Below are 27,244 nucleotides of genomic sequence, written 5' to 3' on the forward strand. Positions count from 1 at the left end.
TCTTTGGAGGCAGTGTGCTGGGTCACCTTGCCATCTCCCAGGCAAGATGAGTGTGACTATCAAACCTTTGAGCTTCCACATTTTAGAGCAAATGCTTTATATCATGAGCATTTACCTTTTTGAGAAATCACACAAAGCCCACACTGACTACTTGCTTACTTTGTTCTTCTGATAACCCAAACCACAAGGTTTGATGCAACATTTCAACATACTCAGAGCTGTATATGTGCCTTCCTTTGGGTGACCTAGAGCTACACAGAGCAGCTCAGAGGGTACTCCAGTGATTTGTAACATGCTTTCTAGTTGAGGGCATGTATTTATTATGGTACAACAAATGAATGATTAATAGTTGCCATAGTGATAATGAGAACTTGAAGCCTTTGAGCACTACAGAGTCAAATGCAAGCCTTGGCACATCTTTGCTGCAAAGCATTCATGGTGGGGTCTTGAAAATGGAAGCTCAGGAACCAGCATCACTTAGTAACACTGACATTCTATGGAGAAAAATATTAAAAAAGTATAATATGTTTATTGAGAAATGCAAAAAAAACCAAACAAAAAAGGGAAAGACTCAGTTCAGGTTTTTCACTGTAATAAGACATTGAATGTTTTCATAGAATCTTCTTTTTCTATTTTTTTTTAATTCAGTTGGAAGCTGCTGCTTTTTACTGTTAAACTTCCCTATCTTCTTTTCCCTGGCACAACTTTGCTCACTGAAGTGTTACATGGACAAAATCTCTGCTTTCCAAGATCCTGACAAAGCTTCTCTTTAATTCTAGGCGTATAATAATTTCTCCAAAAATTTACTCACCAGCCACCAATAAGAAATTTTTTCAGGGATACAGATTTTCTCCCACCATTATCTCTTGATATTCTGTGAAGGAAAGTGGCATTCAGACATCCGTGGGACACTGAGGTGTGTGAGGAGCTGCTGAAGATTACAGCTGTTTGTTCAAGCTCAGGTTGGCCACAAAGCCCTTCTGCATTGAACAGCTTGTGCTGCACAGTGCAGTGGCCAAAGAGGAGCTTGTTAGTGATGGCAGCTCGTGAAGCTAGCCCTGGTGATGTGCTCTGGCAGGCTCAAAGTGCTTCTCTAAAAATGGCAGTGTGCAGGAGGAGCTTTGGCTTGGTTATCCCCCACTGGGTCCTGCCACTTTGCTGTAACATTTAGCCTGGAAGTGAAGGATCACCAGAAGTATAAATAAAATGTTGAGGGTCAGTGTGGCAAAGCCCTCTGCTTCTACAGGATGCCTTCTGAAATCATCTCCGAATCAGACTTTCATAACCCACAGGGAAAAATAGAGAGCACATTTGGTGGCCATTAGCTACTACAATAATTAATTGAGAGCGAAGGATTCTGAAACCAGTACAAGAACTAATTAAATGAGATGGAAGGATTCTGAAACCACTGAGACACACAGAAGGTTTGTTTGGCTTGCTGGTACACTGAGAAATTCCAGCTGAGGATCTGGAAGATGAGTCAACTGATATATCCAGGAGGTCAGACAAAGAGCAAGGCAGGAGTTATTGTGCCAAGCTAAAGAACATGCACAATCTTACTTGGCATCCATATGCAGCCATTACCCTCTGAGACAAAGGAAAAATGGTGAGAAACCTTCTCCTTGTGTCACTTCTGCATCTCTCCCCTCTCTCTGGGGCTTTTCCAGCTCTGAAGCATCAGGATTCTGTGCTGTAAAACTGAGGTAAAATTGTTTTCCTTGCTCCCTCAGCCTATGGTTGTGGGAATGTGAAGTTGCTGTCAGCTCTTTGGAGTAGTGGAATTTTGAAGACACATTCCATGCCTGGAGATACCAGCCAGTCCTCACTCAACAGCAGTAAATTAGAGAAAAAAGAACGTGCAGTGTGAAAATTGAGGGACAACAAAGAGAAGTAATTTTGGTGTTGCCAGCAAGTAGCAAAGCATTAATTATTAGCCAATACTGCTCTGCATGCCAGCGCAGAGTGGAGATTCAGTGTCAGCAGGCAGCTCCCATCAGCTGACACAGGCATCAGGCACCCAAACAGCTTCAAGACCTGTGAGTCTCTGTCACCAGCTATTGCCATACACCTGCCTTTACCTGGCCAAAAACCTGAGGGTTGCCCCAGTGTTGGCACAGCCTCAGTCACTGTGACCTGATGAGACCCACGTGTGTAGAAGCCGGATCTGCAGCCCACGTGTGCTCCACAGGTGGATTGTGATGTTGTCTCTGCCACGTGAGATGATCTTGTGCTCTGCCTTTCTAATTAGTCACTCAGACGTGCAGGAAGGGATGTTTGTAGTGGTAAAATATCATGCTGTACGTGAGACAGTTCTCCTCTAATGATGGGTTTCTCCCAAACCAACATTTGGTCACTCACAGTTCCCTTGGGTAGCCCACAGCCTATCCTGCTGTAGGGACAACTTCATCTGCAGCCACGGTGGGCCAAGGTTGGATATTAAGAAAAATTTCTTCACTGAAAGAGTGGTTAAACACTGGAAGAGGTTTTCCAGGGAAAGTGGGGAGGTCACCATCCCTGGACATGTTAAAAAACCGAGTAGTTTGTCCCTTCACAATATGCTTTGGTGGGCATGGTGGTATTCAGTTGAAGGTTGGACATGGCAATCTTGGAGGTCTTTTCCCACCTTAATGATTCTACAGTTTTATGAAAATAATCCTAACACACATGAATAATAAGTTTGCATGCTATTCCTGAGCTGTAAAATTTTTCAAAAAAATGCAAAATGACCACTTCAGTGAGAAGGTTTTTGTACAAATTTTTGTTCAATTAGCACAACTTGATTTATTGCTGGCTGAACCCTCAAACAGCCTGTAATTACAGACACACAACTGCAAAGTAGGAAGATTATGAAGGTTAAACATATCAAGTCTTTGCATGAGAAGGAAGTGATCAATGAGAAAAAAAAAAAAAAAAAAAAAAGGAGAGTTAATGAGAGATAAAAGGATTCAAGAGTGTGGCAGATCAGTTTGTGCTAGGACACTCTGTAATGAAAGAAGACAGCCCAGCAAATGAAAGCAGAAAACCTTGATTTTTCTCAGAGTGCCATTAGAAACTTAGATGGAGTCTTCACAAATAAATCTCATTTTAAGGGCTAGTGCTCTTTCTTTTCTTTCCCAAATTTACCTGCTGTGTTAATGCAGTGTCCTCTCACATTCATTGTTGAAAATTAATTACTTGAGTAATAAGGAGATATAAAAAAACTCTTCAAACAGGTTATAAAAGGAGTTGTTTGCGCTGAAGGGAAGTTGCCCGCTGCATTTTAAGTTTGCAGCATGAATAAATCTCTTTGTGTTCTCATTTCAGTGCTTTCTCACACACTGTGTCCCACCGTTGTGCCTAGAAGGGATAGACAAATGTAGTCTTTTGGGCTGGCTAGCCTTGTCCCAGAAGGATTCCTTGTAAAGACCATTTTCTGCTCTTTGCAATCTTAAATCCCATGGGAGGAGAAACTTCCTGTGCTGCCTCAGAGGCAGGCTTGCCCTCTATTACATTTCACTTTAAGGAAATATTTTCCTGATCTTCAGCCTTTATGTCTCTCTTGCTTAATTCCTTCCCAGTGCACCTAGTTAGATTCCATTGTACAATTCTAAATAATTAATCACCTCCTTCATTCACTTCAAACACTTGTTGAATACAGAGCAGAGACCAAGAATTCCTCATAGAAAGAAAAGGAATGGGAACTAGATGAGAGAGGACCAGTTGAGAGGCAAGGAATGGAGAAAGAACAGTGCTCCGAGCATAAAATCCAAGCTGCTGGTAAAAGGGATACAGGAGAGCTGCAGTGCCCCGTGGCTGATTCATGCTGCTTACTTTTGCATATTAATTTGGGAAGGCATAACACAGCCCCTCCTGGGGTCTTGAAGTGCTTTGCTCAGAAGAAGGTGCCTTTGATGCCTGTCAGTCTGAAAGAGCAGCAGTGCACAGGCAGCTCCCCAGGCGTGGCTGGGCAAGCCAACATGAAATATGGGTGGTAGTGAGTGCACCATGAACACAAAAACCCTGCAGCCACCTGGGTGCCCAAAAAGCCTTCAGCAGGTGAAAGCTGCCCAGGTCAAGGCAGTCCTGCATATGCAGAACTTCCAGCACACTGATGGCAATGCTCCTCACAAACTTGCTTTCCCAAGGACACCAGGGGATTTTGCTGTACAAAATCCAGTTTGAAGGGTTGGGTTTTGGTGGTAGGTTTTTTTGTCGTGTTGGTTTTTTTTTTTTTAATTGTTATTATTTCCTGATCTTGAAAGCTGAAGATCACAAATTTCTAGGCAAGCTCTGAAGTGCATTCCTAGGGCACACGTGCTCCTTATCTGCAGAAGAAATGTCCCAGAGCACTGTGTGCATCCCAGCCAGGATGCTAAAGCCAGGTCTCTGCACCAGGAAACCTTCCTCACCCTCCTTCAGCAGAGAACAAACATTTTCTTCCAGTGCATAACTGGTCAGGCTGGGGTCTGCCCTGCATGTGGTGATGCCTCTCCACCATTCCCAGTGTACAGGGATGCTCAAACCACCAAGAACTTCAGTAAACTGAGCCCGAGGGCTGGCCACACTAAAGCTCTAAGGTCTCAGTAGACATTTTGGCACCAACCCCCCTGGGCTGAACTCCACAGCCCTGGGACTGTAGGAATATTTCTGTAGGTAAATATTAGGTGGGAATATTTTTATTTTGACAAAGAATTGAAGGGCAAATAGAGTGGTGGCCAACTGTTGACAGAACACAGTAAGGCTAAAGGAGCCAAAGAAAATGAGTCTGCAGGAGAAGGGGGCACTCTGATCCCTCCTATTAATCCTGTTTGCCCTCCATGCAAAGCCAGGTTGGTGTTGTTTCGGTGTTGTTTCTGTGAGTTGTGAACTTTTCATTTATTCACACCTGGGAACATGACCTCTCATCCAGGAGCTCTGTTCCTCCAGGAGTGAATTTATGGCTGGCATATGTTCCTGCAAGAGGCACAGCAGGTGATTTATGGCAAAGAAATTACGTTCTGACCCAGTGACAAGCTGAGATGCTGAAGATATGAACAATCAGGCTGTGGCACAACCATGGATTCAATTTCAGTAGTTGTGGTAGCACTTACACTGCCCAGCCCACCCCCAGCCCCACTGCTGGTGTTCAGAAGTTGGCTGCAGCTGTAACTCTTGTACAGGAAGCAGGAGCACTAAATTAGAGAGGTGCATGGGCTGGGATGGGACTGTGCTAGGGTTTTCTTTCTTTTGGAAAGTATATTTTTGGCATAAAGAAAGGCTGTTTAGTAAGCAAGCATTCCCAGTCATGCAGAAGGTGCTTGGAAGGGGACAAGCAAGAGGGCTGTCTCTCACATGGGAATTTGTGATAGCATTAACTGTGTAAGGCCCATTAAGATGACCATGGGATCCACTAGCTTGGCAAAATGGTGTTTGCAAAAAAAAAAAAAAATTAACTGACAGTACATCTGCCTATGGCAACCCAATTTTCTAGGCTTGTATGACCATTATTTAGAACAGAAACCTGGGATGTGGAAAGGAGAGGAGAAAGAGTCCTCTATGACCTCTGACTCCTGCACATATACTGGTCAAGGACTTTGCACTTTCTGGTCAGCATGTTCTCAGTCCCTGGCTGAATGATGCTGTTGCTATTTCCCCTTTCCCCTCCCATATATTTACTAGAAACCCAAGGTTTGCTGAGGGTGTGTTGGAGAAAGGTAAATTGCAAAAAAATCTGGGATCAGGACAGGAGAGCAGGAAGCCCAAAACGTTGTGCCACAAGTTGTGTTCATGCCCGTGGAAGGGAAGAATATTTTCAACTCACTGCAGCAGACTGACACTGGCTGGCAAGGGAATTGGGTGGGTGGGTGTGTTCCTGTCATTTGCAAGCGACAGGATCCTTGACAAGGATCTTGGCCATCCTGGCAGTGCTGCAGCCACAGCTCTGTCACTGTTGTGGACGTCCACAAGCACTGGTAGGTTTTAGGACCACTGAATATTGCCTGAGTGTGTTGCACAGCAGGGTGGTGAGCAGATATTCCAGTTCTGATGCCCAGGGGTGCTCAGAATAGGTTGTGTGAGTAGTTACGTGTGCTTGCTAGAGAACTACCTGTTTCCTTTATTGGCTCCTCCTGGAATCTCCTTGTTTTTATTTTATTTTATTTTCATTTTAAAGTAAAGGGAGAGGGGAATAGTATCATAACGCAGTGCCTGTCTCCTCAGCCTTGAGTTGCCTTAGATTCACCCACATCTAGAAGGAGAAATGGAACCAAAGGCAAGTGCAACATTGATTTTTCACACCACTCATGTCCCATCCTGTGAAATTTGCAAATGACACAAAATATTTGAGGGATGACCAAGGATGGGGCTGTCATTCAGAGCAAGCTCAGCAGGCTGGAGGAGAGGGCCAGCAGGAAATGTGTGAAATTCAAGAAGGACAAATGCAGAGACCCACACCCAGCAGGGAAGAGGGGCTTGCAGTGGTGAAGGCTGTGAATGGGCAGGCTGGGGAGGAACTCTGCTGGAAGGGATGTGGGGTGGGTGTGTGTGTCCTGATGGAAGGTCACCACAAGCCAGCAGTGAGCCCTGGCAGCAAACCAAGCCAACAGCTTCAGCTGCATGGAGAGCGGCAGAGCCAGGACAGTGTGGGGAGTTATCACCCTCTCATCCCCCAAAAAAACTACCTACATGTGCTATACCATGTCTAGGTACTGCATCCACTTGGTGCCTCCAGTACATCCCAGTAATGGACAGACTGGAGGGAATTCAGCAGGGGGCTGCCAGCATGGCTCAAGCTGTCCCCTGCCAGCAGAGGCTGAGGGAGCTGGGCTTGTTCAGCCTGGAGCAGAAACAGCTTGAGGGCACCTAAGAGTGCCACACTGCCCTGGAGTCCTTGGGGAACTTCTCAGGACATTTTAGCAGGGCTTTTTGCAATGGCATCTGGCAGGTGTGAGAGGAAAGGTCATGAATTGCAACACTAGAGGTATCAGGAAAGACATCTTCACCACGAGGGCAGTCAAGCAGAGCAACAAATTGCCCAGTGAGTCTGTGAAGTTTTCTGCTTTTTATTTTATTATTCTTTTGAACAAGAGGATACACAGCTTAGAGATGTGGGATGCTAAAGTGTGTGGCATGATTACACCAGGATCAGAGACTCAAGTGTCACTAATTATTTGATACTTTTGCCACATCCACAAGAAATGTAAGCAATCATTTCCTAGGGATCCTCAAGGCCAAAAGCTGAATAGGATGAAACTAATGCCAGAGGTGCTCTATAGATCACGTAAGTACAAGTCCTCAGGGGTCTGGCTTTCCTGTCAGAGGGATATTCTGCATACATCTATCCCCTAAAAAGCAGTTCCAGTGCAGCTGGTGTTTTTATTGGTATGGTTCAATTCCCACTTAGGGCCTATGGGACATCACCTGGGGCTCATTTGTTAACAATAGGATTCACTGTATTTCACCTTCAACTGTCTACAAATTAGACCCCTAGAGCTCAATTTTTCTTTAATAAATGCAGGAATCAATGCCATTTGAGTTGCCTGGGAGTATCCAACATGGCCCAGGTTTAGCAAAGTGAATATAGGCCTTAAAGTGGGATTCAGCTCACAGATTCATTCTTCTAAGCTTAGGGATCCTTAGCTGAGTATCTGGATGCACCAGACTTCTACACCTTTAGTATTTAGACCCCTTGAAATGGCCTAGGAGAGCTGGAGGTCATAAATGCCCTATTCATCTTGCATCATGTCTGCAAGCCTCTGGCATCACAGAATTATTCTGGTTGAGAAAGACCTTTAAGATCATCAAGTACAGCCATCAACCCACCACTGCCCTTCTTTGCAGGGGCTGCAGTTCAGCAGTCAGCAGGGTATCCTTGGGAACTGGGGGCACTACTTGAAGTCTCTACTGAGAAAACTTCCTTTTGCTTCTGTTGTCTCTTATAGTCTCTGAAAGTCAGCAACACCTCCAGACAGCTCCCTCACTGCCTGATCTTTAAGCACACTCCTTCATGGGGGAAAAATGCAGGATGCATTTTGTTACCCTGACTGGTGGAGATGGCTACAGGGTAAAGCAGCAGCTCAGGTCTGCTGGGCTGAGGTTCCTGAGCAGATGCATTGGTAACTCAACAGCTCTGTGGGATCACCATGGCCTGACCCAGCACCTGTGCTGCTGCATAGAACAGTACAGCACCTTCCTCTGTTACTGCTGCTGCACCACCAGGCCTCTTTGGTTAAGGTTTCTTCTGATTTCCAAATCACCTCTCTTCTCTCTTAGGCCCCAGGTATCCTCAGGTGGCACTGACTCTTCTCTGCTGCCTCCTTCAAAGCCACAGGGCTTGAACTCACTCACATGTGCACCAATGAAAGCAGCTGTGTCTCTTCAGAGAAGGATGGTGAATGAAAGGGTATTTTTACCTTCACACATGCTTCCTACTGATCTTTAAATAATATATCACATATAAACAAATATTCACTGCTTCCACACTAAATGGACAGCTCTACCTGGATGAGGAGGCAGGACTCAACTACAAAAATTTCTTTAGGTGTGGTTTATTTTATTGTTGAGCTTAGGCTTTTTGGAGATGGGAAAACTTCTAGTTATGCTGCAAAAAGAGAGGTAATATCTGAAATTCTCCTCTTTTACATATACAAATGGCAGGAGAAGAATAAAAGTGTTTCTGTCTAACTCTGTAAGAGTCTACTTAGCTACCATTTTGTTAAAGATGTGGTAGCCCCAGGTGGCTGAGGCTGAGAATAGAACAGAGAACTCTGATCCATTGACATGGACCCTTAGGCATATTTGAGCACACCAGCAGAATCCCAGATGGGATGGGAAATGTGACATTCCCATGTACTGATAAAAGACAGGAAGGATGGCCCAGCCCATGGTTGGCTAGTTTGACATTAATTTGGCAAAATAATGGACATATTGATATGGGTATAAACACATTAAAGATGAGATAAACAATTAATGCCAATCAACATGTTTTTAAGGGAGGAAGGGTTGTCAAACTGGATTTCATTCTTTGATGTGATTGTAGGTTTTGGCCGATAAAAGTAATTGCAAAGATGAAATATATTCTGACTTTTGTATGTTTGACAGCACAACAGATTCTGATTTAAAAATTAGCATTCTACCCTATCAGTACAAGGCACATAAAATAGATTAAGAATGGGCTGACATGTCAACAAAGAAGCTGTCAAAGGAGACTCACTGTAGGAGAGTGTTTTTTTTAGAGGGGGTCTGAATGCTGTCGAATATTTTCAATAATGACTTGGAAGTAAATACCAAAACTGCTGATAACATTGGAAAATGTTGGAGGTGACGAGGATTTATACAGAAATGCTCTCAGTGTGGTTGTAAGGAGGCTTTCAAGTGGAAGAACAGGCAAGCAGACCATACACACAGGAACCTGGAGCACAATGCATCCCAGAGGGATTTCAGCATCCTCAAGGAGCAGCCCCAAATAATTCTGCTAATGTGATATTTTGTGGCTTTTGCATGTTATTTTTAGAGGGGTTGATGCCATCCCTGGCTGTGTCATTCAGAGGAGTAGAGTATGGATGGAATTTTACATTTCTGCATATTGCCCCACTTGATGTTGAAATAATGTATCTGGTCCTGGCGACCCAAATTTAGAAAGAATGTTGGGGGAAAAAAGAAAAAAGTTGCACAAATAAAGCATGCATATTATTCAGAGACTAAAACCCACTATTGTGTACGGATGCTTCTAGAGCATGATGGATTTGTTTTATGAACAAGGGATGAAAAGCAACTTGAGACCTGCTTATGAGTGCCTTTGGGGGGAATGGCAGATGCAGAAGGGCTCTTTAATGTAGCAGAACTGAGCAAAGCCAAAACCTACAGAGAAAACATCTGCAGCAGCACGGGCAGGGATTCAGTAGATCATGCACCTCTGGGAAGTGGTAGACTTTTGCCCCAGCTCTTCAGATTAAGGTTGAAATATTTTGGTTGTGTATTTGTTGATCAAACACGGGGTGAGGGAGAAAATGTTGACCTATATGTGGAAGCTGAGACTTTGTTGTTTATTGGTCTAGAGAGCTGGAGTAGCTCTCTGCTGAAAGCCACGGTGCTGTGAGGCTGGCAGCTGAAGGAGATGATGGACCCACCAGTTTCTTTCCTACAGGGCTTCATGCTCTTCCTCCTGTCCCTTTCCAAACTCCCTCCCTCCCCTCTGTGTCCCCATCCTCAGGCACTACACAACACTCACAGTGAAATTTCTCAAGCTGTTGGTCAGATGGACAGTAGATAATGCTGAAAATTTCACTTGGTGTGTTCTCAGGCAGGTTTTCAGAAGGGAAAACGCCAGCAAAAGTTTGTGCCAGAAGTCAGCCCACTTTCCAAACTGACACTGTCTCCTTTTGCTGCAACTCAGGAATTTATGCATGTCCTGTGAGCGAGATGTCCCCAGAGCAGCCGGGGAGGCTGGGACATCACTCCCTGAAGTGCAGTCTTGAGGCAACAAGGCTCCAAGATTCAAATGCTCCTTTGTTTATGAAATAAAGTCCACCAGATCTATTGCCAATTGTTTATGCTAAAGAGCACACTCCCATTAATGCTAATGGTGCTTTGGAGCATAAATCCTTGCTAATTGATATAGGAATGTATCCCAGAAGAGTTTACTTTGCTGCTGATTTAGCTGATAGATATAAATGTGTGAGAGGGAAATATTAGCATTCATGTAAAACAATTAGGTTATCAACAGGGGCAAATGATTCAGAAAATGACTGCAACTTTCCAGTTCCCTTTAATGGAGAAAAAAAAAAAAAAAGAAAGTCTGCTAATGAGGAAAATCAGAGGGAATACAAATACGAGCTAATCATTGTGATTATTTAATATTTGTGTTACATCAGCAGCCCTTGAAAAGCAGGGCAGGGTTCCCACCTGAGCACTGTACTGATGTGGGATGGACAGGACCATCCTGCTGCTCACCAAGGCAAATCTTCCCTGTGACCTCTCTGCTGGAGCAGTGTTTTTGGCTTACAAGGCTGGTGCACCTGGCCACTGGATGTTGAGCTCAGTAACATTTACTAAAGATGCATGAATAGAAGGATACAAGCAGCAGATAGATTTCCACAATTTAATTTTTTTTTTTCAGATAATATAATGGCATATGAAAAGTGAGGCAGTAATGCAGTTCAAAAGAAAAAAAGAAAGCAACCCCTCTCCCTCCCCTCCCCTCATTCTCCTGGATCTTTCTGCCAAAGGTTGACATTATTGAAAGTTTGATAAATACAAGAATTATGGCCATTTCTATAAAATCAGATTGTTTAAAATCTACAATTTCGTGGCAAATATACAGCCATTGAAGGAATAATTTTTTTCAGTGTACTCAACAATTTTACCTATTCAATTCCCATTTAATTCACGGGTTTTGATGTGATTTTTTTTTTTTTTTTAAGAGAAGGCTCAATACAGGAAACATACAGTAAGCCATGGATCTTCCCCAAAAAGATGCTTTAACCTCCAGGGTTGAATCTGTGGAATTTTGAGTATATGAGTTTTCATTTATTAATTCAAAACCTATCTAGAATCAGGAGGAAAAAAAAGCCATATACCAAAAAGTACAGTATTGTATTGTTTTATAGCATTTTCTGATTCACATTTTTTAGCTATTTTTTAATTTTAGTGCAAAACCAAACACGTTTGCTTCTACAAATACAGAAAGACCAAAATTTCTGCATCTTAGAATCTTTTGCTGCAAGTCACTGAATGGCAAGACTTTTTCTCCCCACAGATTTCAGTAAGCCTAATTTTCAAAATCTCCATTATTAATGAAATATCAATGAATTAATTAACATTTGCCTGGGCATGGTTAAAGACCATATACCCAGGAAGATTTAATATAACAAAAAGCGCCCAATCCTAGAAACATTTTTTTGTTCCATTTAATGCTCATAAAATTTTACAGACAACGGAATCCTTTCTTAAGCTTTATTTAAGAAATCGAATACTATTATAGTTCAATATATATAAGACACATCCAGTATTGTGTTCCTGATAGCAAGTGCATAGATTTTGTTAAGATATCATTTTTATATTTAAATTTTTTTTTTATTTGTTACTCAGTAGCACGTTTCATGATCACACGAAGGGATATTCCCAGTGATTTTACTAAGAGCATGAGAGAAAAAACAGAACACAGCAAAGTAGTGAAACTACAACAGAGATGAGGAACAAAAACGATCAGGCAAACTATCAGTACAGTCGATTCCTGATAAGTGAATAATCTGATTGCTTGGTCACAATGCTTTATTCACTTATCAGGAATGATTCACACTACATTTTGTTAAACTGTTTTCCTTAGCCTAATATCTAAGAGTCACACTGGGCAAAGGCACACACACTCTGGCAGGCTATTCTTTAATCAGTGAGTCTTGTGACAGTTTGGTAATTTCCCATGGCGATACACATATAGCTAACAAAGAAGACATTTTGCTAACACTGCAAGGTGCCTTACATAATTGAAATTAAAAGCATGTGTTTAAAAGCAGGACAAACTGTTCAGCTGCATTGCTTTAAGGAACTCATTTTTCCCCCGTTGTTGAAATTAAAAAAAAAAAAAAAAGAAAAGAAAGAAAGAAAACCCTGTATCTTTCAGCCCTGAGTATTTAAAAGAAACCTAACTGCAGTATAAGTCTTTTTTTTCAGTTGTATTTTTGGAAGAAAAGACCCTTCACAAAGCTCTAGTTTCTTTTCTAAGACCAAGTTTGGAGGTAAAAGAGAGAAAAGAAAAAAAAAGAAAACATCCACAGCAAGCTAAAAAACCCCAGAGAGCAATTCTGATTTATCCATCATGCAAGTCAAGACTTAACTGAATCCACTGGTGTCAAAATTACCCAAATCGAGATCATAAACTCTAGAGGTGTTAAAGACCCAGGATATAGTCTGGCCATCGGAGTCTGCTTTCCTGCCTGGGCTGTCTGCTACAGGCTCCTGTGGTTTTAGGTTAAACCTAGAGCTGCTTGGACCCCTGACCTCTGATTACAGACCCTGCGGGAAGGCACTGGAGCTCACTGGGGGCTCCAGACTCATCACTTGTTTGCTTCTCATGGAAACAGAAAAGCGAAAAAAAAGGAGGAAAAAAAAAAAAATCAGAAAAATAGATTGAGTAGTAACAACCAGGCCAACTCACAAGCCACCAGAAAATTTCAAAAGTCTTCCAAAGGCGGGAACCAACGTTGCTGCTGACACCACACGGATACACCCAGTGCGCCAGGACCTCGTTAGACGGTGTTGATGGGGGTGTGTGTGTGTGTGAGCCAAAGCCAGAGCGCCAGAAAGACCAGGGGAGAGGAGACAAGAGGGAGGAGTGTCGTTTGGGTCTCATAAGAGCACTTTTAAGTGGTCTTCGATTCCTGAGCATCACAGAAAGTGGGACAAAGGAAAGGGACGGGGGCGTATGGCTTGAATTCCAGAGAGCACTCACCAGTGCTTCTCTCTCCTCCTTGGGTTTGGTTTGGTTGGTTTTGTTTTGTTTTGTTTTGTTTCCCCCCCTCTCCAAATTGTAAGGTTTGTATCTGCGATCAGAGGAGAGAAGAGACTTTCTGTAAATCAGAACAACATAAGAGTTTTCTTTTGCAGCTTTTATTTCATCGTGGTAGATACCAGTTGGGGGAGAGCAGAGAGAATCTTGTGAGGAGGAAAAATATATAGGAAAGAATAAAAAAGCTAAGAGCCAAGTGTAAAAAATAATGAGAAAAAAAGTGCTATGGTATTTCTTTAGTCCCTTTTGAGGTTTGTGTAATACTATCAGCCAATGCTGAAAATTATCTGCTTTTAAGCCCACAGCAAAAGTATCATCCATTGGAACAATGGAGGATCTTTTTTCCATCATTTATTTCTCCTGGTTTTTTATTTTTTAATTTTATTTTTTTACTTCCACTGGCTTTAGTAGAAAGTCTTCCTGTGCTCACTTGGATTTTGTTATATTTTTAAAAGTATTATATGTACAATTGCACATAACAAGCTTGATCACCTGGTAAGATTTTGCAGGCTGTCCCAGACCTAGTTAAGACATGATTTGTTTCTAGGGAGAGTTTGACTAACACCATATGCCATCAGATTATTGTGCAGTTTAGAAAAAATCCCAAGGCTATATCCTCCTTTTCTTGAATGTTTCATATGCTTCTGCAACATAGTGGCAGAGTATTTTTTCTTAACAACTAGGAAGGAATTATCTCCATAATCCACATTTTCCAGACTGACATGCCATAAAAAAAAAAAAAAAAATCTTTTCAGGTGTCTTCTGTGTTTGTGTGCAGAAGGTTTGCAGTTTGAAGGCTAACAAAAGCTACCTTCAATAGGACTTTGCAGGAAACTCATTTAAAATGCTTCCCGCTCCAAGAGATTATCCAAGTGATAAGGCATGACTAGGGGGAGGAAGAGAGAAAAAAATAAAAAAAAAAATCAAAGAAACCAGAAAATGTCTAAAATGTACAAATCCTCTTTTGCCCCCCAATCAGCTATTCACTTAGGTGGAATCGACTGTATCTTTTGTACACAACCAACAAATAGAGAAAAAAAAAAAAAAAAACAGGCACGTGAAACAGTGAGGTGTGCAGATGTATTACCAACACAGAATGACCACCAACAATACAACACACAAAGTAGAGAGACAAGTATTAGGAAAATGGTTTAATATTGGAGACAGAAGCAAAAAACTGCATCACACAATAACATACGTTACAAAAATAAGTCTGACTGTTTCAACTACACGGTTATGTTCACAATGAGGACAGAAGAATCAGAAAAAACTCTGATCTAAACAGCAAAAAAGCAAACCCTAACGTTTTAACTAATACATTTATCCACGCAAAGTGACCGAGTACTCCTAATTCTAATTACCTTATTGTGTAACTGCACGATACAGAATAAAAAGTGAAACTTACCGCTTTTGTTAAGACAAAATTCTAAACACTAGATATAAGCAAAGGGAAAAAAAGAAATCAAGCCAAAGTTTTGAATTCTCAAAACAAAACCAACTCTCTTTCTACGGTCCAGAAATCAAACTTGAAAATCAGTCATGATCGAGGGGGCCCACGAGAGTAAGCCACAAAAATTTCCATTTGTTTTTTAATCTCCAGTATAAAAAGTTCCACTGGTACAAAATGCATAAGTACAATCAAGTTGTAGAAATAGGAAAGCCTTGCTTTTTTTTTTTTTTTGCCTTTTTTTTTGTTCTTTTTTTTTGGCTCAAATTCCATCAAACAACAAAATCCAAATGCATCAATAAAACAGAAACAATACTCAAATGGTCTTACAGTTTCCACTAGATTGCATTAACTTTGGCTTTTCTCAGACAATACTTAAAAACTAGTTTGTAATTCTAAACAAAATGATAGTATTATTAATCTACAAACAACAATTCCCACAGCACGAAAAAAACACAAATACATAGGTTTGTTTTTTTTTTTCTTTTTGTATGACATTATCCAAAAAGGTAATGAAACTACAGGATATTTTTTTCCTTTTGTTAATTAGCACTTAAGATAATAAAAACAGAAACAGTAAAATGATTCCAGAGTAGCACAAGCCAAGGAACTGTAACCCCTATGGTGAAAGAAAGATGAACTTGTTACTCCTTTGAGGACTGCCATTTCATTGCAATTAGCTAATTTGTTTGATAAAGCAACTAGTCTAGTCTTTTGATTAGAATTTTGTAAAGCAATTTCCCTTGTTTTACTTCCTCTCTTATTAGGCCCTTGCACCCTTGCAGCTTTTTCCTTTCATTATTTTGAAAAGAACTGGTAGATAATTTGGCTCCCCGGAGGTGTTTGTTTGGGTTTTTGGTTTTGTATTTAAATTTTATTTTTTATTTTCAAATTTTAATTTTTTATTTTTTCCAGAGATGGACACTTTCCTAAGCAATGACTCATCTCAGTTGCCTGGAAGTACAGAAACATTCCTTGTCTCCCACTGCTATGCCAATGGCCTGTGGAGTAATTCAGGGCAGCCTGGTGTTGAGTTACTCTGCCCAAGGACCAGAGGCATCACCGCTCTAACTGGACTGGAAAACCCACAGGACACACCAGGGCATCTACAAAAACTTTAGAAATTTAGACGGTGGGTACAATGAGAAAAATTAGTGAAACAGTCTCTAAACAATCCAAATGATGATCTCATATTATATATATATATATGTACATATATATAATATAACGTACGTGAGATGATACTTTGAATACGCACAATTGCTGCAAGTAGTACAAAATAGCCCTCAAAGGGTGTAGGAAGGCCCCAGCAGTAGTAAAAATGTGAGAAAAGTATAGATCATTTATTTATAAGTGCATGTGCTATAAGAAGAAAACTTTTTTGCATCACTAGAGGCTAGTCCTTTCCATCCCAGGGCTCTACATAAAGAAGCATTTAATTTGGGGATGAGAGACAAGAGTGCACCAGCTGATGTTGCTCATATAGGGCTTCGTTTTTAATTTTAGGTGGCTTCAGATATAACCAGATAGAACTAGGAGGTGGAAGAAGTTATGGCACTTTATGACCTGTAGCAGGTACTGCTGCTCACACACATTGGATTGGCAATGAATTTGCTGAACCGGTGGCAAAGAACCGAATTTGGTTGTTGGTCACTGTTTGTGCGGTAGGAACGCAACCCAATCAGACTTACAAGGCAGTGAAAAGGGCTACCAGCATCTCTTTTCTGGCTCCTTACAAAGAGCTTCCTCCAGCAAACACCCACATCAGTCACACAGATACTCCCATGGACCATGGGTACGAGTAAAGTCACTCCTCTCTGAACGAGTGTCTGCAGGAGTAAGCCAATATATTGCCGTGACAAATAATGGCAAATAACACCAAACATTACAGTGTATGTAAACTTTATCCATAAAAAGTAGTTTAACTGCAGTGCACACTGAATTTTCACCCAGGAAGATCTAGTGCATCTGATTTAAGCAAAAATTTATTTATTTAAATTACAAAAATATTATTATTCTTTTTTTTTTTTTCTCCTCAAGGTTTTCAAATGGTGGATTGACCACTCCTGGCTGGGAGTGGCTCATACAATAGATAATTAAAGAATTGTTTTCTTTTTCTTTTATTTTATTAATACTGAATAGCATATTCCAGCAGCATATTAAAAGCTCTTTAAGAAAAGACAAAATCCCCAAAATCTAAAAAGGAAAACCACAAGTTAATTACGGTTTTAAATAATTTTAGTTATAGATACAGAAGAAATTTAGACAGCAGTAAAATATTTTTGTCCTTCAGATCTGCCCTGTGCATTGTTCTGATTTCAACCATGTATTAAATAAACCACAAAAAACTAAGTATATATATATTTATAGATATAGATATATATATAAAAATAAACAGCAAAATGGTGAATGTATAAAAGGTATTAACACTCAAGACAGCTCTGGGTGGAAAGGGTTAAAAGTTCAAAACTTTCTCACCTTAGAGGTTTCCATACAATATGAAGAAAATACATAGTGAGGTTTGCTTTCACAGCATTGATGTGTGCAGAGTGGTTAAAAAAGTGAAACATGGGCACTTATACAATGTTTTACAAAAAACATCAAAGAGAAATAACAAACAATAACAATTTCAGGCAACAAGACCACAGGATAGCAAGTTAACAAACTTTTTAACCTCTTTTTTTCTTTAAATATTAGGGATTTATACAAAACACATAATAAAATACCCATGTTATCAAATTACTTCACACAAGAAACACACTGAAGCTCTAGGAAGAAAGTACCTTTGGAATTTGGCACTATAGTTTCACTGATTTTTTTTTCTTTAAAAGAAAAACTGATCACATTTTGCTGAACACAAACACACCTAAATTGTTCACAATAAAAAAATGACATCAATGCGTCACAAGCCAACACAAACTTATTCTGGAATATTTTTTCATTTTCACATGAAATTTTTTTTTTAAGCAAACTACTTTTTTTTTTTGTGTTTTTTTTTGAATCTTCTTTTTGTTCTTGTTGTTCAAGTAAACCAATTTTAAACTTGTCTTTTTATAAACATAGAACACTTAAGACCATAAGACTCATGATGAAACCACAACTTAATTCACAGAAGCACCAACGTAACACATTTTACAGTAACCTTTCTTCTGTACATTGAAACAGTATAAAATATAGGTAATTTCATGTGCATTAAACCATGGATTGTCTAACTGTGAGTCAGTTCAGCAAAAGGTGACACAAGTAGGTAGCATTTGCCCTAAAACAGGGTAAATATTTTCTTATACTAATCTACAAAAAGTGGTTCTATATATATACTTTAATGAGAAAGTGAGCCACCTAAAATGGCCTTATCAAAAAACTTTACACTGCCTGAAAAATGTAAAAACTATTACAGACCTCTAGAGACTTAAAATCAGACAGTTTTATTTCTCAAACTGTTTTGGAAGTAGTCTGTTAGAAACCAACATTCTGTGCCTCTGGACACATATTGCTATTGTCACCAGTGACCAGGCAGAATGCCAATCCCTGTATAATACTTTCAAGTCTGTTTTTTTTTTTTATTTTTTTTTTTACGAAATGAAGAAAAACAAAACCAAAAATCAACCAAGAATAAAATCCAAAACAAAAAAAACCCCAAACAAAACGAAACAAAAACTCCAAGGAAAGAAGAAAACCAAAAAACCAAAACTAAAAAGAAAAAAAAGGAAAGAAAGAAAAAACATTTTGCCACAGGTTGTTTTTAAATCCTATCATTAATTTATCTAATAATAAATTTCAGTCTTGCATGAATGCAGCAATGTTTTTTCACATTGACTTCCCAGAATTCATAGCTAGATGAGGTCACATGCAAATTTCAAAGGTCAAACTAGGTCAGTAGGAGAACCAAATATGATGTGAGGTCAGAAAGACATCAGAAACAATGACGGGACGATGAAACTTTTTTTTTTTTGAGACGCCACAGGGACATGCTAGGCAAACGATGGGCTAACGGGCATGGAGATGTCTAGGGAAAAAACAAGGAAGAGGAAAAAAAGTTACACAGAATCTATGCAGCACAAACAAAATCACTTTTATGGGTGCAGGAGAAAACTAATGCAAATCTTTTATCAGTAGAGCCTACGAGCTGTTCACATAATTTGCATTAACTTACAATACTTGCCAACAAGAACACAATGGAACCCCAAAAGAATCCATCTGAAAGGAGTCAGAGAGAATGGATTCCTCTTTGGGGAGAAAAGAGAGGAAAGAACCAGTTTCTACAAATGTAACAGAAAGGTACAGGGAGAGGGGTGGGGGGGAAAGGGTCAGACAACTGAACTTTAAACTAGGTAATGGAAACTACGAACAAAATAACCAGACAAATACAAACAAGAGGATAAAAGCATGAACTGCAAAGGGTGGAGGGTTCAACAGTGAAAAAGAGCCCATTCTTGGCACAATTACTCTAGAGACTACTTCAAAGGATCTAGCTAGCATAGAGAGCTGCTCTTTAGGTATCCAATAAGTTAACAATAGGCAATAAATAAATTCCATTATTTCTGAGGCAGTAAAAATTTTGTATAAAAATAGAAATGCTTTTTACAAATAAAATTTACAGGCCTGTGGCTTTCTTTTTTTATTATTATTAAATTTATCTCTCAAGAAACATCAAGTATTGTCACTCATTTTATTTTATTTTTTTTATTTTAAACCCTGTAGCTTTAGAAACAGATCTCTAAATCTTTTTTACATTAATCCTTTCCAAAAAAACAAGAACTTAAAAAAAATGAAATATAAAGACGACCAGTGTAAAATCAGACTAATATATAACAATACGTTGATTTGAACCGAGAAAAAATCAGATCTTCTCAAAAAACAAGTTGATGTAGTGGAAAGACTTATTTCAATTTTTGTTGCAAAATAAGTGCTTCAACTGGCATGAGGCCATTTCGTTTAACCTATAAACTGCTGGTGCCACCCTGGTAAAATACGATCCATCCATAGAAAACAACTTTTATTGTGTGCTAATGGCACCAGGGTTCACAGAGTTAAATTGCACATTTTTTTGTGTCTGTGTGTGTGTGTGTTGTTTGGAATTTCAAGATGTTTATTTTGTTTCGAAAAGGAGATAAATTATGCTGCAAAACAAAATACAGTAACACAACTCAGTAATTACTTGGCGAGGAAATGGGAGCCAAGTGCAGTAAGGACAAGTGGGGAGATGGAAGTGGTAACTGTAAAAATAACTGTCCCTTGGTGAAGGTTGGCTCTATGTTCTTTCTTAACCCCCCTGCAGAGGACAGGTTTGCTCATGGGACTTACCCTAAGAAAGCTAAAATAAGAGCAGTAAGCATCTGGGGTTAAGATCAGTAAGGTTTGCTGTCATTTTTGGAGCGTTTCAGCTGAACCTTCAAGCGTTTCATGCCAATCTGAAAGCCGTTCATAGCCTGGATAGCAGCTTGTGCAGAGACCGGATTGTCATAGCTAACAAAACCTGCGAGACACAGAACACAGGTGGGAGAGAAAGTCAGCTCTAGGTTAGGACAAATGTCAGAAGGCATTTTGTTCGAATTTTATCATTGCTATTTATTTGACACATTCACCTGGCTTTCAGTTAGTTCTTTGATCACACTTCATATCCCATTTTCTCCCGTTTCCCTTTTATGTCTATAATCCTTCCTTCCATCCTCTTTACGTTTATAATATTTCTTTACTAGCTGGGATGCAGTTGGCCAATTTTGGTGCAATGCAGTTTCCATTTTGTTATTTATATACCTACCTTAGAGATTGAAGATATTTATTACTGTAACACTTTTCAGTGTAGTACCTACATGGCTCCCAGTCTATTAGGAAATGCTATTTAGGCCAGTCTGCAAAAGGGAAGCTGAAACAGCAAGCCTGGTTACTGAATCAACCCCCAAACTGCCTAAACCCAGTGGCACACCTGGGTGTGAGTTCATGTGTGCTATGGAACACATGTCCTTGGGCTCGGCCTGGGACAGTTGCAATATTAATATTTTGTAATTTTACAGCTCCTTCCAGTTCAAGATCTCGGGGTACCTTAATGTTAGTTAATTTAGTCTCTTGGTCTCCAAAGGGGTATGCAAACATCAAAATTAAGCAGCATCATAAAGACAATGGTAGGGTTTGATGAGAACTCCAAGATCTGCTTCTCTCATGTGAGCACTAACGAGGAGGATAATGCTTGCTCGGGTAATTCAGAATGGCTGGCCTGGCTCAGATTTCTTTTCCCTGGGAGACTGAAAATGTTCTGTTCATAATATATTCAAATCTCCCTGATTCTGGAAGCTCAAAGTTCATTTTCATATCTGGGCCTCCCACTTGTAATTGCAAAGCTCACCTAACTGCTGCTCTGCCTCAGCTTGGGCTAATTATTACTGCACTCAGCCTGCTGCTATGCATCTGCTTTGAAATGCTCCCTCTTCTTTCCACTTGCATTTGCCTTAACATATATCCCTTCACTCTCCTAAAGCATGGATGCCACACACTTTGTCTTCAGTCCTAACACACGGGCTTCTCAGTGCCTCTCTTTCCTCAATCAGCTTCATTAATTTGTGCTTAGTGTCTGTGTACTTGGGTTCATAACCTATTTTTACCATTACTTTAACCTATCCTTTATGGCTCTTGCATTGGTGCCTTCTTTCAGTTGTAGAGTCAGTGTTATAATGCTTTCCCCACAGCATAAAACCTTCCCCCCTTATCAAGGTATCCTTGTCCAGCTGTTCTCCTTCATAGATCATCCTGTGGCTTCACCTTAAATCAACTTCACCAAACTATTTAAGACTCTGACAACTCAGGCCAACATCTGTTCCTTCCACTCAAAACCACCTCTCATTTAAACTTCTGCAGACATTCTCCTGGCCAAAGCCAATATGCTCTATCCATATTGTCCATATTGATTATTTGTTGCCTCCTTAAGGGATAATAAATGTTCCTCCATATCTTCCTTGGTTTTAGTAACTCTTGCCACTTCCTCACTTCCTTCCTGAGATCATTCCCTTGTAATTTTTTTGCCAAATTTTTTTTCCAAATCCTGAGGAGCTGCATCACTCTCTTCCTTTCTTCCTTTCCCCTATTTGGTTTTAGGAGATCATGCCTGTTCACATGACTCCAATCATTATCTTAGCTCTATGTCCTGTGTCTCCTTCCACTGGCTCTAGGATTGGCTCAGGGATAGCAAAGGGAACTAGCAGGAGCTGGGAGGCAGCTGTAGCACTGTCCAGGCAGATGCTTCACAGCTGAGGTGCAGCTACTCCTACCTACCTTGACAATTCAGCATTTCCCTCTACAGCTTTCCTGACCTTCACTTTATTCCCTTAAGTGCAAATTACTGCTATGAACTTATCGTCACTGTAGTTCCTTTCCTTTGTACCTAGTTTTATCCAGCTGAAAAGTAAGCAAGTGATCTAAACTAGTCACTTGGCATCTGTGCATGGTGAATGAAGAGAAGGAAGCACACTGCTGGCATCAGCCCCTCTCAATTCAGTTGTTCTGATTCACAATTTGTCTCTTTACACAGAAAGCAATACCTGCATTAGCTTGTTACACTCTCATCTTCCTTATTAAGAATCTTCATTTATAAAGCTTACTGAGGAATCTAGAATTTCTTCCCTTTATTTGTATTTTTCTGATTGGACCCTTTCATCATTTTTTGTCTGATTTTTAAACCACAGGTTACATGAAGCTGGAATGATGTTTCTTATTAATTCTTAAAGATCCTGTCATGACAATTCTGATTTTTGTTTTAGATCTTTGGGTATCTCTATAATCAGGATAAATAATCTTCATCATTCAAGTTACAATTTTGCTAAAAGTCTGACTGCATTTCTGCACTGATGTAACTGGGTCCCTCCTCCTCTGCATTACTTACAGATCTCATTTTTCTTACTCTAACATTTATGAAAGGCAAGAGATAAGCTTGAAGAGTGAAACCCTTTGTCTGCTGAATCAACTAAAGTCTGTGAAGCCTGTGAGAATTCATGGAAGAGCACTTCCAGGTGTAAACACTGTCCTGTCATCCTCATCACCATTTAATCCTTTGAGCATTCATTTGGGGTTGGACAAGAAAAGAAAATATGCCTAAGTCCTTTTTCTGCAAAGAAAGGGATTTTTTCATTTTGTGAAGCAGTTTTGCATAAAGATTCATCACTGTCTATCACTCACTCAGAATAAATTTTCCCATTTCTGCCAGACAGACTTGGAAAATCTTTACACCTTTTGAATGTTCAACCTGTTCTCATCTGTAATTTGATTTCCTCCTCCTTTGGGCAGGAGATTGGAAACTCCAGAGTAGAAGCCCTAAGCATGTGCAAATTATTACAATTACAATTACAATTATTAGGGGCAAAAAGACCAAACCAAACCAACAAATAAAAAAACCCCAACTCAAACTATAGCAAGAGCAGTGACCATTAATGATTCAGCAGAGCAATGGGTTTTTCAGCAGCAGTATTGTAGTTTTTGGGTGGGAGAACAGAAGAAAAAAAAAAAAAGGCTTTTTGAAACACAAGTATAGGACCAAAACAAAAAATAGACAATTCTTGCTAATAAAGCCGAGGAGGTGCATGCAGACTATGCCAGTACATTAAGCTAGCAGGACTAATTCTGGCTTTGCCTGTGATTTGCAGCATCACCAAGTAGTCACCCACTGAATCAGAAAACTCAGCCTCATCTGCCACTTCTATGTTTTGTTTTTAAAGCAGAGCTCCCTTCCTGGTAGCAGAATATCTGGGAAGGAAGACTGAGAAATGGAACTATCAGTGAAAGCTGATAAACGAAAAAGACAGAGGATTCCTCCATCCACTTGCTGTTGACACCTCCACTTTCCCTTAAAGAAGATAACTTTGGTGCACTACTAAGTTAGGCAATTGTGTCCCACAAACCCAGGCAAATGTGTAAGAAAGTAATCAAAAAGTAAAAGAAAATGCACAAAAAGCAAGTGTGGGAAACGATCTAATGAATTGAGCCACCTGCCCAAACTGATTTACATTCTTTCAGCAGTCACCACAATTGCTGCATTTTGATTAACGTAGCTTGATTTGTCTTTTCATCAAGATTCCTGGAGACCTCAACAACGATTTTGTAACCCTCAACATACTAACAGAACTGGCTCCAGATCAATGGGGAGTCCATTTCAATTCCACTTTTCAAATTTGCAAGAGCCTCAGGGACTGCTTTAACCCATTGGAGACACAGGCTGAACTATACTGGCCTAGATATGAAAAATTTTTTGTAAAGCCTAAAGAGCTGAATGCTTCAAAAATGAACTGAAAGACTGTGGGAAAATGCAGACAGAATGCTACACTCTTTCTGTGAACTAAATCAAATTTCCAAGTGCACTGTCCAGTCCTCTTCTGTCATATATACAAGTGCATTTCTTTACTCTGGGAAAGAATTGCCACTTTAAAGAAAATTCCAGTATTTTGTACCAGCCCTTGCAAAACTCATGTTTAAGAGATTCCTTCCTCCTCCTAAATCCTCTCTGTGTCTTGTATAAGACCATAATTATTAGATCAATGCTCCAAAAGTTTACCACTCACTCACATTCTCTGCTCCACTCCATCAAAGCACTGAACTGGTGCATCTCTGCTATTCCAAAGACATCAGCCCTCCTAATCAACCCTAAAACTATTTTTATACAAACACATCATCTCCTCCTCTGCTGTGATCTAATTTTCTGACAGCTCAAAGTATTTTCTGGGAAACTTGATACTGATCTTGTGAGGCTTTCTTCATCCCTGCCTGAAGGTAAGGGAGATGCCACCTTCCAAACACACTGGAACCCACCCACAACAGCTGGAGCTGCATATCTAGACATCAACTGTCTGCAGAATATTCTGAACTACATGTACACACCATTCAGTCACTAATTGCAAAATCTTGTACTTAATTCAGAAGAAAGAAATTCCTGTAATGCAGAAGCAATGGGTTAAACATAGAGCTTTTTTAAAGTGGCTCAGCTATACAATAGAGAATAATTAGGTATCCATAATAAGGCAATTTAATAGTATATTAAATGACATTCCCCCACACAGGGTGTAATTAGTTTCATGTACTTGACACATTCGTGCGAGATGTCAGACTGGAAGATTATTATTGTTTTTTTTCATATCCAATTTTTAGTTAGAAGTAGTTTGTCTGTGCATCTTCCTGCTCATTTGAGGATTAACAGTCTATTATTTTTGGAATTATTTTCCAGCATGACATTTCTCACATTGTTGTTAATTTTCTTTCCTGGCCCCTTTCCAGTATAGTGCATGTGGCTTTTAGTATTGGATTTATTAAATTTGACATACCAAAGCACTTGCTCAAATTGGTCTGTTTGTCAATGAAGACTTTAGCAGAGATAACATTTCCAAAAGGCATGAACATCTGCAGAATGTCCTGGTCTCCAAACTCCTGGGGGAGGTGGTAAATAAAGAGGTTTGCCCCTTCTGGACCTTTAGGAAAATAAAAAAAAAAAGAGAAAAAAGAAATATGAAAACAGCTATTACAAGTGCTACATTTAATCTGTTTTTCCATAATACTTACTGAAGCTGATGGTCAGAAAGCATTTCACTTTCTAACTCTGAAGGAACAAAAGCAAGTGGATCATCAAAGAAGCACAGCTGAAATGCAGCTCTTGAGAGCATCCCATCTTGAAAAGTGTTTACTTTGAAAAGTGTTTATTTCATAACTCTACTACAGAAGTAGTTAAATTCATCCTCTTTCTTCAATTTACATTGAAGAAAGTCTTTCAGTATAATTAAGATTAGGAAAACAGGTACAGAATGTATTGGCTCTCAAAATGCTCCAAGAACTCCACAAGGAGTCCTCTGCTGCTTCCAACACCTGCATGGGTTTGTCGGTTTAATTCCAGTTGCAGGAACTTATGGAAAGGGAAGGAGGTGAGCTCAGATTTGAGTACCACAGATTTAAACTCAAAAGGCAAGAAAATGGTGTAGATAGGAATAAAAATAGTAAGAAGCACACCTTGTGACTTAAAATTCAGTGAAGTCAGTGAGAAAACTACATTGAGAATTAAATTTGTAGTGACTAATTTCAAAATGAGCTTTTATTTCTTTTTTTTTTTTTTTTAAATATAAATCCCCCATAGAAAGATCTATCTCCTGGAAGAAGCTTTGTAAAGCAATTATTTTAAAGAAGTTCAAAATGAAGTAGCTGGGTTGCAATTAAGTGGCTTTAGACAGATCAGTTTGCAAACAAAGGTGTAAACTCAAAGGTGCTTTGAATATTTTTCATTGCAGACGAAGTTTGAGATATTTATTATTAAAGGTGTAAGCTAAAACATTCATCCTAGTACTGATAGGTTATTTTTTTCCCCTAGCTCAGTAGCAACACACTGGAAAGGAGCAATGGATGCCAGGAAGAGTGTGATATATGATTGAGCCAGATGTGGCCTCTGTGCAGGCTCCAGCAGTGTAAGTGGTACACAAAGGGAACAAGCATTTCTGCTAAAACCACACCTAGAATAGCCTGATTACTTATTCCCTTGCTTAATTGAACCTAAATGTGTTTAGATGTGATGTCTTTGGTTTTCTGGAGAGGAAGAGGAAAGCGCTTATGAGATTTACAGAGCTCCTTCAGCAACAGAGCCACAGAGCCTCACCTCTCCTACACAGAATAAGATTGGCTGCTCTCTCTCAGCCTGAAGGAAAACGTAACAAAGTTTGCCCAAAAGAAGTAGATAAATGAATTAGATTAAAAAAAAAAAATCTGGGGAGTCAGGAAAAAAAAGGATGAAATAACCTTGTCACTTGAAACTTTTTCTTCTTGTCAGAAGTAAATTATCATTCCCAGCAAATAATGCTCTTTTAAATAGTAGGGGAAAAAAACCTGCTAAATAATATTAAAGAGCATATGCACAAGGCAGTTCACTGTGCTTCAGCATTTAATATTTATATAGCATTTTTCTCTGGTACTTGTTTATCCTCAACCACTCCAGGCTCTTCCATCAGAAATCATGGTAAGAGACAAAACATTGCTATCAGTATTCAGTAGTGGAATTCACTCACTTGAACCTAACTAACCACTAACAGATACAAGATATATAACAAAACACTGTGTTTTAAAAAGGATGCCAGCAATTCATAAAAATAAAAAAATAAGCCTAAAGTTGATTTGAATGTTTATGAACACATTAAAATTAAAATAGCTAGGAAAAAAAAATCAAGCTGGCCTTTGCTATGTATCTTGCAATGACACCAAATAAACAATTTTTTTCTGGTGTCAAATACTCTGTTGTCACAGACAAAAGGGCCTGAGGTGAAAGATAAATGCAAAAAACAAAAAATATGGAAAAAAAATATTTAAAAAATCCCCTTTCATTTTAA

The 27,244-nt window shown here is 39.6% G+C and overlaps 1 protein-coding gene and 1 long non-coding RNA gene across 19 annotated transcripts in view; both read right to left on the reverse strand.

Annotated features, from left to right (window-relative positions):
- Nucleotides 1-289: 289 nt before the first annotated feature.
- Nucleotides 290-3,239, reverse strand: LOC116183145 (uncharacterized). The gene is made up of 3 exons (XR_004147693.1): nucleotides 3,124-3,239; nucleotides 812-874; nucleotides 290-494 (listed from the first exon to the last, which is right to left on the reverse strand). It is a non-coding gene; the product is annotated as an uncharacterized LOC116183145 (long non-coding RNA).
- Nucleotides 3,240-11,042: 7,803 nt separating this feature from the next.
- CELF2 (CUGBP Elav-like family member 2) overlaps nucleotides 11,043-27,244 on the reverse strand; it is a 547,018-nt gene continuing 530,816 nt past the window's right edge. For 17 of the 18 annotated variants that reach the window (XM_021530962.3, XM_021530961.3, XM_031506833.2 and 14 more), the window contains 2 exons: nucleotides 25,208-25,351; nucleotides 11,043-20,385 (listed from right to left, as the gene is read on the reverse strand). In XM_021530962.3, the coding sequence (XP_021386637.1) occupies nucleotides 20,258-20,385; nucleotides 25,208-25,351 (272 nt within the window). In that variant the 3' untranslated portion in view covers nucleotides 11,043-20,257. The remainder of the gene's footprint in view (nucleotides 20,386-25,207; nucleotides 25,352-27,244) is intronic. The other variant, XM_021530950.3, reaches the window with a different exon arrangement.

This window comes from Lonchura striata, chromosome 5 (genome assembly GCF_046129695.1).
Source record: "Lonchura striata isolate bLonStr1 chromosome 5, bLonStr1.mat, whole genome shotgun sequence".
Classification (NCBI taxonomy): Eukaryota; Metazoa; Chordata; class Aves; order Passeriformes; family Estrildidae; genus Lonchura; species Lonchura striata.